Below are 19,306 nucleotides of genomic sequence, written 5' to 3' on the forward strand. Positions count from 1 at the left end.
CTCAGTTTTGTTCCTTTTTATGGCTGAGTAATATTCCATTGTATATATATGCCACATCTTCTTTATCCATTCATCTCTGGGGGCTGTCTTAACATCCAATCCACCATGAGTCTAGGATGCCTTTCTGCAGTGTTAAGACTGAAAACTACATTTCCCAGATTTCCTTGCAACCAGAGGGTCTGGATGTGATGCAGGTTCTGAGAATCGGGCGATGTAAGTGAGGCTCGAAAGATGTAGATAGCACTTTTGGGCTGCTTCTTCTGGCAAGAAGGTCATGGGACTGTTGGCTCCCTCTGCCCTTCCTGGCCAGTGTTCAGCATTCCCACATCAGCTTCCCGAGGGACAAGAGGCAAAGGCCTGGGAATCCATGTTTTGCTTGTGTGGCTCTAGCAGAAAGTTCCGTTGTGGTGGCTTCCTGATCTCTGGATCTCAGCAAAGGCAATATGTTCAGTGGTTCCAGGGGTGGCTTCCTGAATTCTCATCTTCCTGAGTGGGAGAGGTAGTAGCTCTCCTAGTGGGTTCTAGCTGCTGTGATCTGGGAGTCATTCCTGAGGGCCCAGTCTAGAGCATGCTCTTCAGTCCTTCCAACAATTTTAACAGTGTTTAAATCCCCCTCTGCTGGAAATACCGTGGTGGTTTCTGTTGTCCGCAACTGACCTCTGATTTGATACAAAATCCACTGGAGAAAGGATATTCCAGAATAAAGGGCTAATCAATAATTCAAAAGCTGTCAAAAAGTCAAGATGAGGATTTCATGCATGCATGCCAGCATCCATCCATTATAACAATTAACATTGCTAAGTCCCTAATGGGTACCAGGTACCACACTGGACATTTGGGAATACTGTACAAAGATGAATAAAAGTCTTTCCCCTCAAGGATTCAGTCTAGTGGGGGAGAGAATCATGAATATAAATGTAATAGATTGTGGCAAGCACAATGATAGAGGCATATTCAGAGAGTTAGCATTAGAAAAGAGGAAGGGCACCTAACCTAGAGTGAGCCTCTGGGAGGAAAGTAGGTTTCTTGAAGGGAGAAACACAAGCTAAATATTGAAGGATGAGTCTTCTTATTTAGTTAGTAAATACCGAATGCTTACTATGGGTTAAGCATGGTGCTAAGATCTTTATATGCTAGACCTCATGGAATCCTCCAAACATTCACACGAAGTGGAGAGTATTATTAGCAGAGGCAACAGCATTAGCAAAGGCAGGGATGAGAAACACTGTTCCAGCTGACACCTGAAGATAGGGCCCCATCTCCCACCCTCTGCAAGACGGTAGGAGCCCAACTTTGATAAGACAACAAACCCAGATGAGTTTCACATGGACCAGCACCTCTCTTCCAGCTTTTTGTAGTTTTTTACCTCTCTGGCCTGCTCAGCCTCCTTATTCCCTCATTCTCCCCTTAAAACTCTGTTTTAGATTTGCTTTTATCATAATATACCACCAGGTACTGATGTTATGCAGGAGGAAACGTATAGCCTTAGCTGCCAGCTTTTACTGGAGGGTATCTACCAAATGAACTCGTGACTGGTGATTAAATTGGCCTAAAACAGACTGCAATGTTGTGGAAAAGGAAACTAAAAGCCCATGCACCCTCATTCCGTGGAGAGGGTCATATCTGATCCCTGAGACCTTCCCTTAATGTAGTGCCTACTGAGGACCTCTTTAAGATCAGTAGGTGAATACTGATCTTCAAGGGCTGGACAGAAAGCATTCTAGCCATCGTAAAGGTCAAGGTCATCCTCTGGCAGTGTAGTTAACAAAACAGAGTTAACAATTTTCTACCACTTCTAATTAAAACTTGATTACTTAGAGGCATTCAGTTTGCTAATGATTGCTTAAGTTAAATATAAATGAATAAAGGAAAACCTAGCCAAAACAGAACTCCTGCTCTAAATTTTAAATCAACCTATTCTGTATGCCTGTTCAGAGGAAGCTGGTTGAGGTTAAATGAAGAACAATTTGAAAACTCAAGAATCAACCTAAGTGAAGTTATAACATATGAGAAACCTAAAAGTAAAAATATGTCATACACATTTTATTGGGTGTTTCATGCTAGGTCGATTAAAAAAAAAAACAATTTGGTTGAACAGATTTTTCTTTTAATATGACTATGTGTACATGGACAACTGAGAATAGGGAAAAACCCCAAATTAATGTTTTTAACAAATTACAGCTGTTACTAAAGACGGTATGCTTGGATTTTAAGGAAGTGGTCCAATAAATGAACAGCCCCTCATTCAATCTAGATTAATCAATCCCACTTTGAATAAAAACACATTCTAGTGGCAGAAGTTTACCTTTTTTAAACACCCCATAATAAAAAAATGCGTTCCCTCAGTGTTCTCCCTCCTTCAGTATTTAGTTATTAGTAGTCTCTCAAATGGTAAAATAAAATTGAATTTATATTATCGAATGAAAGTGCAAGTTTGTACAGCCAAGCTCAGCAGCGAAAGTGAAGAAGGATGAAGGGTGAAAGCTGATGGATGCCACGCAGAACAAGGACCTTCATGAAGGTATCATCCTGCCGTGTCCTGGGTGCCAAACACAGTCCACATTCCATCATTTTTTCATTGCTCTTAAACGAGCAAAACCAAATTCTCTTTTTTATTTAAAGAAATATTAAATCTTTATTCTCCCCCACCTCCAAATAAGTTGTGATCAGGTAAGGCAAAGGTAAGTCCCACCATCACTGGGGACAGCAGCAATAAACAGACTTCAGAAATAGCCATGAATCATCAACAACATTCTCTCATGGTAACATAAGGAATGCATCTCATAAATCAAATTCTGCAACGTTGTCACATTGTTCTAATTTATTTGATTAGTTTACCTGAAAAAAACTTTATAAATACATTATTTAAGAGGACAGTAAATTATTTTCTTGCTCTGAAAAAATAATGTTCTTTTTTTTCACATTTTAAAACTGTTGAGTATGTTTTGCAAAAGGAGATGCAAGAAGAATGGGACAGTGGGGTTCGCAGAATGTCCATGTACAAGTTGCATTTACAAGAACCTGGTAATCTGCCTCTACAAATAGAGCTCTTTGCAGTATAATATTTAAACAAACAGGCTTAATTTAAACATCTCTCCTATTCACTCTACTTGTTGAACCAAGAGGTACTTATATTTCAAGTATTACACTGTAAAAGGTAAAAATTTTTGTGCCAATTTTACATGTTAGCTTTTAAAGTCCAAAATATCTATGTGAAAAATCATGCCTACTCGACCCATTTCTTTTACAGCCAAATGCTCTCATCTTTTAGAGAATGCAGAAAAATATTGATTTCCTAAGAAGGAGCACACTGGAAAAAGCTATTTTAAAGTACTGAAGAACAAGGGAGGATTTCTTTTTCTCTATTGGCGAAAATTATTAGAAAAGCTATCCAGTCTGTTGTCTTTAGCTGGTTTTAATAAAGTCTTTTCAAAATGGTGGTCAAGAAACCTTTAGAAAACGGGGGAAGGGGAGATGCTCCTTTGTAGCATGGAAGGAATTCCATTAATTGTAGAAATTCTTATTAAATTTCTGCTTTGGTTCTTTAGAAGAAATGCTCATATAACTTCTATATTAGGAGACAGAAAAAAGAACAGATTAATATGACATTTATCTAAAATCTTAAAGAATACTACAGTAATATCTTACACTCCTAAAACTTTACCATGCTTTTATATACATTGTCTTATATAAGAATAGGCAATTTTATCAGGATCCGTGGTCTTATATGTAAGTGAATTCTACCACTAATAGGAAAACATGTCCTTTTCTTTAACTTAGGCTATATATCATTTCCTTTTCCAAACTGCGTTAAGTCAACTGTACTTTTCTTTGAGAACAGGGACTTTACATTCATTTGTCTTGAATCCTCAGTCCCCGATACTTCGGGTTCCAACCATACGTTGGAGGTTACATAAATGTTGGTTGATAAGTAGTCATGACCACAAAAGAAACCTAACACCACTTAATATCACAGACACTGGACTATGTTCCTAGAGAAGGTATGGAAGAGTGAGAATGAAATGACAGGTACATCAAAAGGTGATTTAAAGCCTGGCGAATGAAGCAGGAAGTCATCTGAATGTTCCTTCCATCTCTCTGAGTCTGTGACATGACAAAGCAGGAAGCTGTACCAGGAATGTTTCCACCGACACACAGGTAATCAGATTGTTCTCAAAGGCTTAAGAGTCAGAATGTCAGGCTTTATAGCTTCCACTGACAGCTGGACCTTCTTCCTTTTACAATCTAGAAAAGTAGATCACTAAAGGGAAGTTACACTCCCCAGGTCAGTATATTAGAGAAGGAAAAAAGACTAGCTTCATTTGGATAGGAGGTTCAAAGTTGGCTTTTTCAACCAGTTTTAAAGTGGGAAATACGTTAAAAGTGCACAGATGGAATCTAAATGACAAAATAATTTGACCACAAATAATGCTTTACCGACTCATCTATAAACATCCTGAATTTGCTTGGCTCTCTTCATAACAGTATAAAAAGATGCTGGTCAATACATGAAAGTGAGGTGCTGGGAGAGAAGCAGATAGAAATCAAAGAGGTTTGAAAAGACACGGAGCTGGATTATCCCACTTGTTCTTGACACTGATGGGACTGTGCTGTTGAGTTACTGTGAGCACTGCACTGGTAATTTTTTTATGTTGTTATTTCTCTGGGTCCTGTAAAGCTATTGTTCTTTTTGCACAATGACTTCGGGTTAAGTGTGAGTTCCAGAGACAGGGTATAAGAGAGTCACTTGCAGTTTCAACAGCTACGGTCACTCCACAAGGGATGGAAGGCCCTTGGGCTCAGTATGCTCCTAGTCTGGAATATTAGTCGCATTACCTTAAATTGTAACTATCTTATTACATTTACAAAGGACAATAGTATATCATCCCAGGTTGCTAAACCCAAATGAGAGAAAAATGGTGGGAGAACATGTTGGCAGTCTTAAAATGTCTGAAGAGCTGAGAAAGATGGAATAGAAACCAAACAAACCTTTTCTCTAGTGGACAGAACTACGTTCAATGGCCACTCAGTTATGGTCGTCTGTCTTAATATGAAGCGTGATCTGGGCACGCAATATGAAGCACTGCCACTGGGCAATGAGTGCCGCTCCGTGAGGAGAGGCCCACGGATACCCAGTGGGTGCTGCGGACCGAATTTCTACACTGAGTGGGAGAACAAGAGCGGCCCTAGAAGTTGCCCAACGCCAACTCAAAATTCAGCTTCTAATGACCCATGCACAATCTCTTCCACGTGGCTTATTTGGTCCCTTAAGGACAAAGTGTGTCACAGTCACACAGCAGAAGGTTCAATCCCTCTTGGGTGTCACATATTTATTTCTGATGATTACTGAAGGGAGTTCGAGGCAAGCTTACCTGCTGTTTGCTGTGTTTGAACACCATCTACCTGAGGCAGGGTCCCAAGTGTCCCTTCATCACCAAAGGCCAAAATAGGATTCAAAGGAATGTCTGGACTCTCGCTGTTGGTGACATCTAATCTGGATGGTTTAGATCCAATGGGTAAATTTATAATTTCTTCAAAATCTTCATTCTGAACTGATATTCCATTTTCATTTGGTTGTTTTTCCAAATTGGGAGTACTAGGGAGTTTGAAACATCAAAATCAAAAGGAGTTAGTATTAAAACTGGAAAACATTTTTAGGACAAACTGTTTTATAATAAATACTTTTATAATCTTACAATCGAAATGCTAGAATGATTGACCTCATCATTACTAACAAAAATGGTGAATTCTGACATATTTGTACTTTAAATTCTTATTTAAAAAAACAGCTTTTAAAAATAAAACTTATCAAATGGACCAAGTTATCAATTAGAATAGATCCTCATCATCAACAGTTCTACATATATTTAACGTGCCTGTCTACTGCAAGCATTTTATATCTCTTTGTCTTATAAAGAGTAGCCCTTATTAGGATCTGTACTTCAAAGATGAGGGGATTATAGGGGGGGATAATTTGCACAAGTCACACAACTACTGGGAGACAGTCCAGATTGAATGCGTGGTCTCTGGTCCTATGTTTTTCTCATAATGCCATTTTTTATAGTCCCAGCTATTCAAATTCCAGCCCTTCCTGGATGTCTCCAGCTTCCTAAAACATGTGCATAATTTTATAGGTAAATTGTTGAAGACCAACCTTCTCATCTTTGCCCCTTAAATCTGCCTCTGACCCCACCTTATTCTTATTAATTCATGGTTAATATCTTGGATTTTTGAGCTACATTTTTTTTTTAAATAATTTATTTATTTATTTTTGGCTGTGCTGGGTCTCCGTTACTGCACGCAGGCTTTCTCTAGCTATGTTGAGCGGGGGCTACTCTTCGTTGCCATGCGCAGGCTTCTCACTGCAGTGGCTTCTCGGGTTTCAGAGCACGGGCTCTAGGCTTACAGGCTCAGTAGTTGTGGTGTATGGGCTTAGTTACTCCACGGCATGTGGGATCTTCCTGGACCAGGGCTCGAACCCATGTCCCCTGCGTTGGCAGGCGGATTCTTAACCACTGTGCCACCAGGGAAGCCCTTTGAGCTACATTTAACTGGCCAACAAATTCTTAGTTTCTACCTATAGTTTCTCTTAGGGTTTTTTTTTTTGGCTGCGTTGGGTCTTCGTTGCTGTGCGTGGGCTTTCTCTAGCTGCGGCGAGCGGGGGCTATTCTTTGTTGTGGTGCGCAGGCTCAATAGTTGTGGCTCGTGGGCTCGGGAGTCGTGGCGCACGGGCTTAGTTGTTCCACGGCATGTGGGATCTTCCCGTACCAGGGATCGAACCCGTGTCCCCTGCGTTGGCAGGCAGATTCTTAACCACTGCGCCACCAGGGAAGTCCCTCTCTTAGGTTTTTCACTCCCTTTACACACTCCATAACCAAATAGGCAGCCCGTTAGGTTATATGTTCATTATTATGCTTTACAATGCAGCAAAACAATGCCTGTGGACCAAATGAATGCTAGGTTAATTTTATTGTTCACTTGATCTGACTGCAGCAGTAAACATATTTGCAAACTTCATAATTTGTTGAGTGGCTCATGTATAAAAAACGACCCTATTTGACAAAATTCTAGAGTTAAAATTTTCAACTGGAAAATGTTAATAAGACTAAAAATGTGAAACAAAAATCAGGACGGTTTTAACTTCTAATACACACTCATCATAAACAATGTTTACCTGTAGACAGAGCTGTGGAAGAGATCAGAAAGTCAGGTCTCTACTGTCAGCAATGCCAACAACTTGAACTTTCCTAAGTTAGTCTTTTTCCATCTCCTTCCCAAATGGTGAAAATGAAGCTAGTAGACATCTAATCTTTCCATTGTTTTTTTTTTTTTTTTTTTTTTAAGGAATCTTTGCTTTTATTTTCCCTATTGAGGAAATAGTTTACTTTCCCCAGTCAGTGAGATACATTGACTTTGTGGAACATATTCTAAAACATTTCTGATTTGGGTATTATGGTATTTTTTGTTAATTATTAAACCCTTTCTTCTAGAAAAAAAAATAAAGATGCCTGACCTAAGTGCTTCACAAGGTATTGCAGGGTATGTTGAAAATATTATTTGTAAAAGTGCCATGGAAGAGAACATAAAAATATTATACAGATTCAGACTATAATGGTGCATTTCCACTATTTCACTAAGGAGGGGAGAAGAAGCTCGGCATCACAGCAGCCTACATTAGCGCGTGTGCACTCGCACACACACCCCGTCCTAATACCTGCCGTTCTAGTGCTTGCACCGCCACGCCCTTCCTCCTGCTCTTTCCCAGTACCAATGGGCTTTCTGTAATCAGGGGAAGAGTTTTGGTTCCCATCTCAGAGAGATTTTTAAGTAGAAGTTTTGGCAAAAGAAATGCATCTTCAAAGCCCTTGTTCCTTGACCATGGCAACTCCCGTCACCTTCCAGGCCTGCGTGTGCTGACAAGCTGTAATGGCAACGCCAGCCCCAGGCTTGAATCAACAGCTGACCTCATTTCCCCTCGCACTCTTACCCAACCACCCCATCCATTCTTACTTGTTAGCAATTAGAGGAATAATCATGCCCTATGCTCTGGATGAACAATTATTAAATGTTCAGAGGACACTGTGACCAGCAGAAACTATAAAACTGAAGCTGAAGTTGCTGGGGTTAGGGTTTATGGATCTGTGTGTCCTCTTAAGATACAAGTATCGGCTTTTGAATTCCCCTTCTTTGGCTACTCTCTGGAGGTTGAAGTTGGATGCAAGACTCTTGAAGATATGTTTCAGGTTCTTATACAATGATTAATCACTTGATTTTACCACTGAAGAGAGTCAGCTAAAGTATAAGCTAATTTTATTCCTCAGGGAGAATTATCAGTGGCTTAAAAAACCTATCCCTTGTTATAATAATGGGGTTCTCTGTGGTACTTTTTATCCTTTTCTAAAAATCTCTGACATCAATGAATTAAATGCCATAAATTATAGTAGTTGGAAATGAGTATTTTATTTGAAAATCAAACTATAACTAAAAAAATGAAATACCACTTAATATATCTCTTGGGTAATTATGACAATAAATTTATTAAACATAATCAAATGCTTATTAAAATCTCTCTTAGGAAAATTATTTTCTGTGGTATTATACTGGGCAAATTAAAAAAAATTTTTACTGTCCCAGACAGATATACATAGATACCTTATGACTTATAGATATCTTAGGATGTCCATCTTAGGACAACTTGTCTTTTCATGGCTTCCAACAATATAAAATGTTGTATAGTATGTGTTTTTAAATTAAGAAAAAAATTTATGTATATCAAATCATTATGCCATATACCTCAAACTTATACAGTGCTGTATGTCAATTATATCTCAGTAAAACTGGAAGAAAAAAAGATCTTAGATCTTAAAAGACATTTTTCTATCTATTAAAAAAGTTAATTTGAGGAGCTTCAATTCTCTTATGGTAGCAAAGACCCTGGCATCAGAGACAGAACTCATAATTCAGTAAATTCTGATAAATAAAAAGTTGCAGCTGAAAAATTTGAACATTATTATAAATATTCCTACAAGTTCTCTATGACTGGATTTCTCGGCACAGGCTATGATTACCCTTCATTTTCAGTTTTGAGAGCACTCTTACAACTCTGTCAGTATAAATGCAAGGGAACAGGAAGGCAATCTTTCTTTAACCCACACTTCTCAACTATTGTTAGCAACCATCTGTTTCCTCAGTAAGAAGCTCTACTACTAGTAAAAGAAATACTGGCATCTAAATTACTTTTACCAAGGAACAAACCTGTGACTCACTATAATATTCTATACAGTGAAAATACAGCTGCTGTATATCATCAAAGGGTGTGAAGATGGTCCAGGATCATGCCATATACATACAAAGGAAAGTAACAAATTATTCCCTGTAATTTTTTTGGATAGCCACACAAAAACCTCACCGTCATATTTAGAGATTCAAGAAAAAAAGACATTTTCCTGTTCTCAGATTACAGAATTACTAGCTCTACCAAACATTAATGAACCTCAATAAATCTTCATGTTAAAACTCAAATTCTGTCTGGCCCCAGAAAATTCTGGTGGGATTGGTGGGGCAAAAACAGTCGTGCTTTGCTCTAATGTGCACCAGTAAGAAAGGCCGCAGTTGTCTAACTCACCTCTCCACAGTCACTTCTGATTGGTGTGAGGTAACCACATGGGGGCTGGCTGCTGGTTCTCCTTGTCCTGGAGAGTTTGTCATATTTGGAAGTGCAGATACTGCTGGACATGGCAAAGAAGATGGAACAAAGGGTTACTACTACTCTACTATCAAACCCAAACCCCAGGAGCCAGAATGCCTGGATTTATGTCCTGGCTCTGCTACTTACCAGCTGTGTGACCCTGGGCAAGCCACAAACGCTCTGTGCCTCAGTTTCCTCATGGATAGTAATAGTACCTAACTCATAGGCTACTGTGAGAATTAAATGTATTAACACATGCAAAGTACTTAGAACACTGCCCAGCACATTGTAAGGGTGGAAATCAGTGCTGTGATTATTTCTGCTTGCACCAAACTGACTTTGGACAAAAAAGTATGTAATACTGAAACCAAAGCAATTGATGAAGATAACAGTAAGTTGATTTGGTCAGGCCGATGCTGAACAAATTATTACTGAAGGATTTGGAGCAAATCACCATGAAATACCCTAAGTGATGAAAAATATTTTGGAAAATTCGGTTTTAGTCCCACTTAAGAATGGTAGGGATTTCATGCATGGAAGGCCAGTGAACTGTACCTAACTGTGCTACCTAGTCATTCAATATTCCCCACTGGAGTCTAGCATGAGCAAACAATATCGATGACTGACTTTAAAATCTGGGCCAGGTTTACATAAAGTCTTAAGAAGAAGAGACTAATAACTTAAAAGCTGCCAAAATTTGCAAAGCTGGTAATAGGAATCTTCTGAGAAGACTTCTGATAGGTCTGCAAACTCACCTGCCTGCCCAGCCTAGAATTCTCTTTGGAGCACTGGTGATACCATTCAGTCCTCTACCAAATGTGGGACCAGGAGAAGAGGAACATATGTTAGATAATCCTCAGGCCTCGTTTTAGCACTATTAACTCAAACCAAATTTATTATGAGAGTTGATAAACACAGGTGTGATGACTGACAAGTTGCACCTTCCTTCTGGCCATTGTTCATTCTCGAACTGAGGTACAAAGAATAATCGAAAGAATTGATAGGGGAATAGCAGGAAGAAGACACATGGAAAAACAAAAAAACCAACAAGGAGCCCGGCCATGTACAAACTATAGCATCGGCTCCTCAAATAATCCTGGGTTGGTGTAATTTACATTCTAAAATGCTCATTCTGATGACTTACTGGGTGCCATGCCTGCTTTAAGCCTAAATGTATCACAACATTCTTGGAGGCAACCTGTTAAAAATGCAGTGGGGTTAATATGCAACCATTAGGCTATTCTCCAAACAAATATAATTAGGGCATCTTTAAAAGAGAATGAAAAGCCCCACACTGAAGGGATTATGACATAGAGGAACTCGGATAGCCTCTACTGAAGTAAAACCAAATCCCCAAATACCAGTATTTTACATTTGAAAACCCCAGAACAGAGAATGTTCTTTCACATAAATCATTTCATTTGATCCTTACTCCAGTCTATAATAAACAGTAAAAGAAACTGAGGTATCTCTGGTCATTTCTTTTCATATTGATACTGCAGACGAGGAAAGAGGAAGACTGCATAATGAATTATTGACCAACCACCTGTATGTACAATCATGAAGACCACATGGAATCACGGAAGGAGCCAAATTACAAGCTGGTGACTTGGACTCCAGCTGTGCGAGCTGGGCCTGTCACTCAATCTGAGTTCTCCTCGGGGGGTAGGGACCTCGGCTGACCTGCTCACACTGAATCCTAGCACCTACAAAAGGGCCTGGCACACAAAAGTTTTCCGAAAATGCCTGCTTACTCCAAGATAAAGCATCTCCCATCTCACAGGTCTGCAATGGAAATTAAACAAGAAAATGTATGCAGATGTATCTGACACAAAGAAGGCATTTAATAAATATTAGTTGAGTGTGAGTACTAAAACACTAAGATAAATTTTACTTTTATATACACCAAATTTGGTTTAAAATCACCAAGAAATTAATCATCTTTGTCCAAAGCCTATGGCATATGAACAACTTTCTAATGAAATTTCAACAAATTTCAAATTTTAACTCTATTCTGAAATCAGAACTAAAAGAAATAACATTTAAATCCTTTTCTGAGAAATGCCATAAGTACAAGTTGTCAAAATGTTTAAATTTAACGTCCTTAATAGCAAATATAAACACAGATTCCTTTAGCAGATAGTAAATGACAAATGAAATTTAATTTTATAAACTCAAAGAAAATTCTTCTAATCGTGTGTGTATATACACATATACATGTGTATACATATCTATAGAGGCATACATACACATAGATATATAGAGAGACATATATATATAATATAAAATGACTTAAGATATTAAATACTCCATTAGAGTATAAACAAATGTGAAAAAAATCTGCTAGAGATGTTTAGATAAAGGGGATTATTTGTGGACTAGATGAGAAACGCCTAAACTTCTGTGAGTCAATGAGTATTTTTATTTTAAATCAATGTTTATCTTGACCTCCACAGAATAAATTAAAAAATTCTATATTTGTATTGATTTGAGTTCACTGAAATAAATACCTGTTTCTCTAATGAGCGCTCCCTTGGTTATATCTCCATTTCTCTGATCAACGGTTTTCTAACAAAGAAAAAAAAAAAAGACTTTTTAATGTTAAAATTACAAATGAAAGTAAAAAAAAAAAAGTCATTAAGAATAGTTAAAAAAAAGGCCATCTCAATACCTTATCTGAAGCTTCTGTTTTTCTGGTTCTTTTCATTATCTCCTCAAGCCGCTACAAAAAAGGCAGAATTGAGCAAACACATTAGATATGGAAAGAAAGCTAGCCTGGCGCATTTCACTGACTAAGCAAATAGCAGGGCATTGAAACATGCCCATTATTTTGGGAAAATATAATTGTCTTTGTCTTAACTGGAGGTACTCAAAGAAGTTGAAATTGGCTTAAGCCGCATGAATTGGAAGCAACTGTTTTTGGTGAAGCCTGAAACACCAAGAGCGATTTCCTTGGAGGAGAACATTAATACTGAGAGCTACTTTAGTTAACCTGGAATGGGCAGGACACTTTTGTTTTCTGATGGCAGTGAGCTAGTCTCTTGGTCTGGAGCCGGCTTCAGTCTAGGCAGAATCAAGAGCAGCGAGGGCGCGAGGCTGCGGGGACAGAGACGCAACTACCTTCTTCCTCTCCAGGCGCTCCTGCTCTTCTCTCTGGAAATGCTTCTCCCGTTCCTGCCGGACCCTCTCTGCTTCTTCCCGAACACGAGCTTCTTCTTCTTTCTGAAAACGAGAAGTCTGTATCTGCTTCTTACACACAGGCCGGCTTCGCCCGCTGCCCCTAAGGTCCCGGGGCGCCCGAGGACGGAGAACGCGAGGACCACGAGCGCACACGGGGGAGACACGAGCACTCCTAACCCCACGCTCAACAGCTTCCTCTTCCCATCTGGGCTGCCCCTTGCCCCATCTTGAGCCAGGGCTGCGCCGACCTGCTTCCCGGGCGGGAGCCGGCCCCCCGCTACCTGTTTCTGGATGCGCTCCATCTCCTCCCGCTCGCGCCGGGCCCGCTCCTCCTCCTGCCGCCGCAGCTGCTCTTCCCTCTCCCTGGCTTGCTGAGCTTCCAGCTGGCGGGCCTCCTCCTCTCGGCGGGTTCTCTCTTCAGCCACCCTTTGGGCCAATTCTTCTCGCTTTTGTCTGGAAAAAGACAAAACAAGACGAAGATACGTGAGGGGACTTCCTTGGCAAGGCGCGATCGAGTTTGTGGTTACCGCGAGAACAGTTTGTTGGGAGGTCTGGCCAACAGCATCCACTGATACACGTGAAGCCACCCTCTCTCCTTCCTCCTCCCCTTCCCAGCCTCCCGTTGCCTCGTGGGAAACAGACGCAGAATGTATCCACTCATATTCTGAGGAGAGCTTGTTTTCTTTCTTTCTTTCTTTCTTTCTTTTTTTGCGGTACGTGGGCCTCTCACTGTTGTGGCCTCTCCCGCTGCGGAGAACAGGCTCTGGACGCGCAGGCTCAGCGGCCATGGCTCACGGGCCCAGCCGCTCCGCGGCATGTGGGATCTTCCCAGACCGGGGCACGAACCCGTGTCCCCTGTATCGGCAGGCGGACTCTCAACCACTGCGCCACCAGGGAAGCCCCTGTTTTGTTTTCTTTTTTTTTTTTTTTTAAAGGATCTGCAATATAACTATCTTTAAAGGCTGAGATCTGTTTAATCCAATAATGTGACTTTTAGTAACGAATTTAACGCTCCCCTCCAAATCTCTGTAAGTAAATAAAGGTTATAATGTTCTGTTTCAGTACAGGGACAAGATGGACCATGTAAGCTCCCTGTTGGGACCAAGGGTAGGGCATGTCCAAGATGGCGGCCCAGCACTGGGGCTGCCGTCCTTTCCGGAGAGGCAGTTCTGCTTATTTGAAGAACAATTATATTGACATTAGCCTTATTAGCTCCAGAAGGGGAGCAACTAAGCAAACTGCCCCTGGCATACTGTCTGGCAGGCAGTCATGGGGCACTTAACTGTCTCACGCAGCTACCCTTTGAGAGGAATACTATCTGGAAGAAAACATGAGCTGTTAATACGCAGCTTTAACATAATGAGAAAGATAATGAGGAAACATGGAGATGAGAGATACGTTAAATAAAAAATTAAGACTGCACAACTGTACCTCTACTGTGGTTACAATTATGCGAATCTATGTGTGTATGTACATATTTATGCATGTATATACACCCACACACTGTTCAGAGACTGGAAAGGGTGACCCAAAATGTACACAATTATTGAAATCTGGTAAGAATATGGATGATTTTTTTTTTTCTTTAAACCTTTCTCCCTAGTCCTTCGAAAACAAAAAGAAACCCCTTCTCCATCAATTTTGTTGCACTGTCATTATAATAAGAAAATGTGGCTTACAAAAGTCGCTTAGTGAACACCAGGGGAGACTAATTCTGAAACAACTAAATAGATTCACCTTCAACACTACTATTTCCTCTTCTCCCTGACTGAAGACTTAATCCAAGGTGTCACTAGGGTGTCACTGAACAGTGTCACTCCTTTACCTTTCGAGCTCTTTCGTCTCCCTCTTCTCCCTTTCCTCCTTCTCTCTCTGCTCTCGGGCCAGCCGCCTCTTCTCAGCTAGCAGCCTCGTGGCCTCTTCCGGGTCAGTGGTGCCCGCAGAGGTCTTCAGAGAAGCAATGGCAGTCACAGTGGATGAAGGGGCCAGAGTGGAGGCTGGAACGGAGGCTGGTGCTGAGGCTGCCTCCGGAGCAGCTGTACAAACAAGTACAAGGAGGAAACCAATTGGAAACAAAAGCCAAAGAACAACACAAAAACTAGCATCCCCCGCACCCCAGGCCTCGAATTAATCGCTATAAAAGAAAAGGGAATGTTTATTACTGCGCGTTCTCACGGTTTCACTGTATTCTATCTGTAACCGGGCAACAGATAACAAAAAGCCGCGTGTGTAAGTGAGACATCCGAAGCTGACACTCCGTCACTAAGCCTTATTTTTATACAAGTTAAATCAGTTAACAACATATATCGAATGTGTACTAAGTATAGAGCCTCATGTTAGGTTCTGTGGGAAGTTATACCCCAGGAAAAAGGAAGATGAGGTCTTCCATTTGCCTTTCATTACGTTAAAAAAAAATTCCTTCTCTTTAGTGACTATTCATCACTAGAGGACTCAAGCCTTTCTGTGACCATGCCCAGCGTCCATACCACTGAGCCCGGACTCAGGCGGGAAGAGACCAAGGAAGAGGCCTCTTCTGTCTACCCAGAGCTGCCTCCAGGTCTGAAGAGGGAGGAACCAAGAGCCTCTTCGGGAGACGGCACCTGTGCTCCTTAGACATTGCAGGTCTCCACTGCCAGTTCTGATGCCAACATGCAAGATGAGAGTAGTTCTCTGACCTTATTTGGATTCAGGAAAAGGACCTAAGGGGCTGGGGCACCCCTGCCATAGGCACCATGGTGAGTTGTGATCCCTGGTACCTGACCACTCCAGACCCTCCTTTCAAGATCTGCATTTCTCCTGCTGCTCCCACAGATTTTTCTTTGCCCTCAGGACACTTTTTGGCCTTTCTCTTCTCCCTCTTTCCATGCAAACAGGTATTGGACTCGTCCATTCCCTTACTATACTATCATTTGTCTTGAGTCACTATTCTTTCTTTGCCCCCCACCCTGTATCTTCAAATTAAGTCTTAAAGAGAAAACTCTTGAATGAAGACAATTTTCAACAAGATGCATTGAATTTCTAGTTCCAGGTGATTTTAAACTTCTAAACAGCATCTGGTTAACCTGGTAGAGATGAGATCCACTGGGTCTTTTGGAAAAAATTCTGACCTCTGTCAATCACATACGCTAAGCCAGTGGCCCCCAAACTCCAGTACACACAGGATAACTGCCACTCTATTTTATCTGGCAATCCTGCACAAGAGTCAACAGATGAGCTTAGTATCCTTCAGAGTCCTTGGATCCACCACGTATTCTGATTCAATAGGTCTGAGGTAGGGGCAGGGTTCTACAGTTTGAAACATTATAGATGTGGTTTAAAAATATTTCCCTAAATTCTTCGAAAATCCTCCCTTTAAAAGATGGAGGCTAATCCCCCCAACTTGAGTGTGAGCTGAAGCTAGTGACTTGCTTCTAACGAATAGTATGACAGAAATCGTGATTTCTGTGACTTCCCTGGTGGCACAGCGGTTGGGAATCTGCCTGCCAGTGCAGGGGACATGGGTTCAGTCCCTGGTCCGGGAGGATCCCACATGCCGCGGAGCAACTAAGCGCCTGTGCCACAACTACTGAGTCTGAGCTCTAGAGCCCGCGAGCCACAACTACTGAGCCCGTGTGCCACAGCTACTGAAGCCCGCGTGCCTAGAGCCCGAGCTCCGCAACAAGAGAAGCCGCTGCAATGAGAAGTCCGTGCGCTGCAATGAAGAGTAGCCCCCGCTCACCGCAACTAGAGGAAGCCCGTGGGCAGCAACGAAGACCCAAAGCAGCCAAAAATAAATGAATAAATAAAAAAAGAAAAGAAATCGTGATTTCTGCGTGTGTGACTTCTGAGACTGGGCATAAAAGATACTGTGGGCTCCTCGTGATTCTCTCCCCCAGCTCACTCATTCTGCAGGAAGCCAGCAGAGTGGACAGACTGTGAGGACATCCAACAGCCCTATGGAGAGGTTCATGTGTCATGAAATGAAGGTCACCTGCCGACAGCCCTGTGCATGAGCCATTCTCTAACAACCCAGCTAAGCTGCTCCCAAATTCCTGACCCAAGACTCTGCGTGATAATAATAACTGTTTGTTGTTGTTATTAAGCTGCAAAGTTTTGGAATAATCTGTTACACAGCAATAGGATAAATGATAAAATGATTCTGATGCAGGTGCTCTGAATACCACATTTTGTCAAATTATTGGACTCGGCCAATGAAAGGACTCATAAACCACACCTGAATTAATATGCTGTGGCTCTGACCATAGGCCGTAGGATGGATGATTCTTTCTTTATATGTAGGAAAATTATATTCAAGAAAAGTTCCCCAGATTAGCCTTAGAGTAAAATTTTCAAGTGCCCAACAAGGGAAAAAAAGAAAGAAAGAAAAAGCTAAGTCAAAGCAGTGCAGGAGAAAAAGGAAGAGTGACTAAAGAGAGCGAGCAACCCACACTCCACCACGAGTCAGTGGATTCCTACCAGGAGCAAGCTCTGGTTCGACAGGTGTCCCCTCTTCAACTGTGGCTTCTTCTACCTTCACCAAAAGTGCCCTGCCCTTTAGTGAGGGCTCATTGGCAACTTTCTGAGGTTCCTTCTCAGGGTCTTTTCTCTCAGGTTCCACTCTGACTTCTCTCTTGATGGGGCGGATGTTGCCGGGCGAGGGGGGCCGGACCTGAGCAGGGGCAGGTTTGACTGGTCCAGGAGGCATGGAGGATGCTGGTCTGGGGGTGCCAGGCAAGTGGGGAAAGGACTTGGATGGGAGCCTGGGCAACAAACAAAGTAAAGAGAAAGGGGCACATGAGAACAGGCTCGCCAGAACCTTCCTTTCCCCATACCTCCACCATGTAATAGTCTTGGAACACCAATACGGAAGAGAAATGAAGATATTTAGCTGTGTGAATGTGTCTTTTATGTGGCAAATGCAGAAGTACTCACTTCAGAGGCTCATTCCAGGTTTCTTTTTTCTTTCCTTTGAGGAAAAATATTACTCTCCAAGTGAAGGCCAAACAGTGTGGGGAGAACAGTTCCTTTTCAGAGGACAGAGGCTCTTAATTCTCCAACATGGAACAACCCTGCCAGCCTCTTACATTTCACTTACCAAAGTCGGGAGGAAGCTGGTGATCTGGCTTTGGGATGAGATGGAGATAGAGCCCTTCGGATGCCGGGTGTGAGGTGGAAGGGTAAGTTTTCTCTCTCCCTTTCTCTTTTATAGCCCTAAGTTCAGAGGAACACAATAATTAGATTTTTCCATGAGCGGGACAATCACATTCACAGTATTCAACAGTGGAGCTGCAATCCATTGAATGGCTTTTGGGAAAATTTCCAACCTTTGCCATGTATATCCATTCCACCCCAACAAAAGGCCTTTATTAGGTTAAAACTGAACATTATAATTGAATTAACACAATCTGACACTAATAAGAAGGTTCTGGATGTGTGATCTGGACTTACATTGTAAAAAAACAAAACAAAAACACACTTTTAGAAAGCACCTATACTTTGTATCTAAAACTACCCAGAGCAAAATTTCTCATAGTCCAGTTTAGCCCACACAAATGTCAAAATAAAGGTCACTTTCAGCTTATTCCCCCTACCTTTATCTCTTTTAATTCTTAAGCAGTTTTTTTTTTTTTTTTTAACCCTGGAACACACTATAGCTCAGTTTATTTTTTTTAATTTACATGTCTGCTATGTCAGACATTAATTCATTTTTTTCTTTATACGGGTGTTATACAAACAAGTCCTTCCTCACTTAGTGTCCTCTTGCCCTTGAAGGAAAAGTCAGGTTCAAGGTGAGGAATTTCAGCTATTTTTAGTCTTCCTCATTAGGGATAAAATGGAAATCTCTGAGGTTGGGCCAAAACATCAGCCCTCCTATGACTGCATACTAGGAATTCAGCCAGAGAGGTGACACCTTTCCTAGGTAGAAATGGGCAAAAGGAAACCCAGAAGTGTTCTGATAGTCTCAAGTCAACGAAGACAAAAACAAACAAACAATAAAACCCCCCAAACCAAAGCACAAACAGAAACAAACAAAAAGACAAGGCACAGGGCAAGGGAGAAAGTACTCATTCCAAGTATCTGAAACACGGCCAACAGTGTTCTGGGATGGGAACAGATGCTGGCTGGAGGGACCTGTGTGGATGCCTGTCAGTCCTTCACTCTGTGGGATCCTTCCAGGAAAGCAGACTGAGGGTGCTAGGGAAGGGGCAGAACAACACCTAGCCTCAGGGCCAATAAGCTGGCGTGTACCTTCTTTTCTTTCCTTTTCTGCCTGGCTCAAACATCACGCCCCTTCTTTCTTCCCTCCCCTTTTGTTCCCTTCAGCATCTCTTCTAATTGCTTCTATTTTTCTTAGTAGCATCCTAGTTGATGGACTGGGCTATAGGTGGGGGAAAAACATCTCAGTGTCAAATAATACTTAATGTCTCCCCAGAATTTCTAAATAAAACAAATGAAGGA

At 41.4% G+C, this 19,306-nt stretch overlaps 1 protein-coding gene across 7 annotated transcripts in view; it reads right to left on the reverse strand.

Moving 5' to 3' along the window:
• Positions 1-1,398: 1,398 nt before the first annotated feature.
• MAP7 (microtubule associated protein 7) overlaps positions 1,399-19,306 on the reverse strand; it is a 165,060-nt gene continuing 147,152 nt past the window's right edge. For 6 of the 7 annotated variants that reach the window (XM_029223718.1, XM_029223719.1, XM_029223721.1 and 3 more), the window contains 9 exons: positions 17,943-18,058; positions 17,324-17,607; positions 14,694-14,904; positions 13,150-13,321; positions 12,809-12,910; positions 12,360-12,410; positions 12,199-12,256; positions 9,626-9,728; positions 3,675-5,596 (listed from right to left, as the gene is read on the reverse strand). In XM_029223718.1, the coding sequence (XP_029079551.1) occupies positions 5,344-5,596; positions 9,626-9,728; positions 12,199-12,256; positions 12,360-12,410; positions 12,809-12,910; positions 13,150-13,321; positions 14,694-14,904; positions 17,324-17,607; positions 17,943-18,058 (1,350 nt within the window). In that variant the 3' untranslated portion in view covers positions 3,675-5,343. Of the gene's footprint in view, positions 3,569-3,674; positions 5,597-9,625; positions 9,729-12,198; positions 12,257-12,359; positions 12,411-12,808; positions 12,911-13,149; positions 13,322-14,693; positions 14,905-17,323; positions 17,608-17,942; positions 18,059-19,306 lie in introns of those variants that run through there. The other variant, XM_029223717.1, reaches the window with a different exon arrangement.

The sequence above is a fragment of the Monodon monoceros genome, unplaced genomic scaffold, assembly GCF_005190385.1.
Source record: "Monodon monoceros isolate NGI ecotype Baffin Bay Population unplaced genomic scaffold, NGI_Narwhal_1 Super_Scaffold_15, whole genome shotgun sequence".
NCBI lineage: Eukaryota > Metazoa > Chordata > Mammalia > Artiodactyla > Monodontidae > Monodon > Monodon monoceros.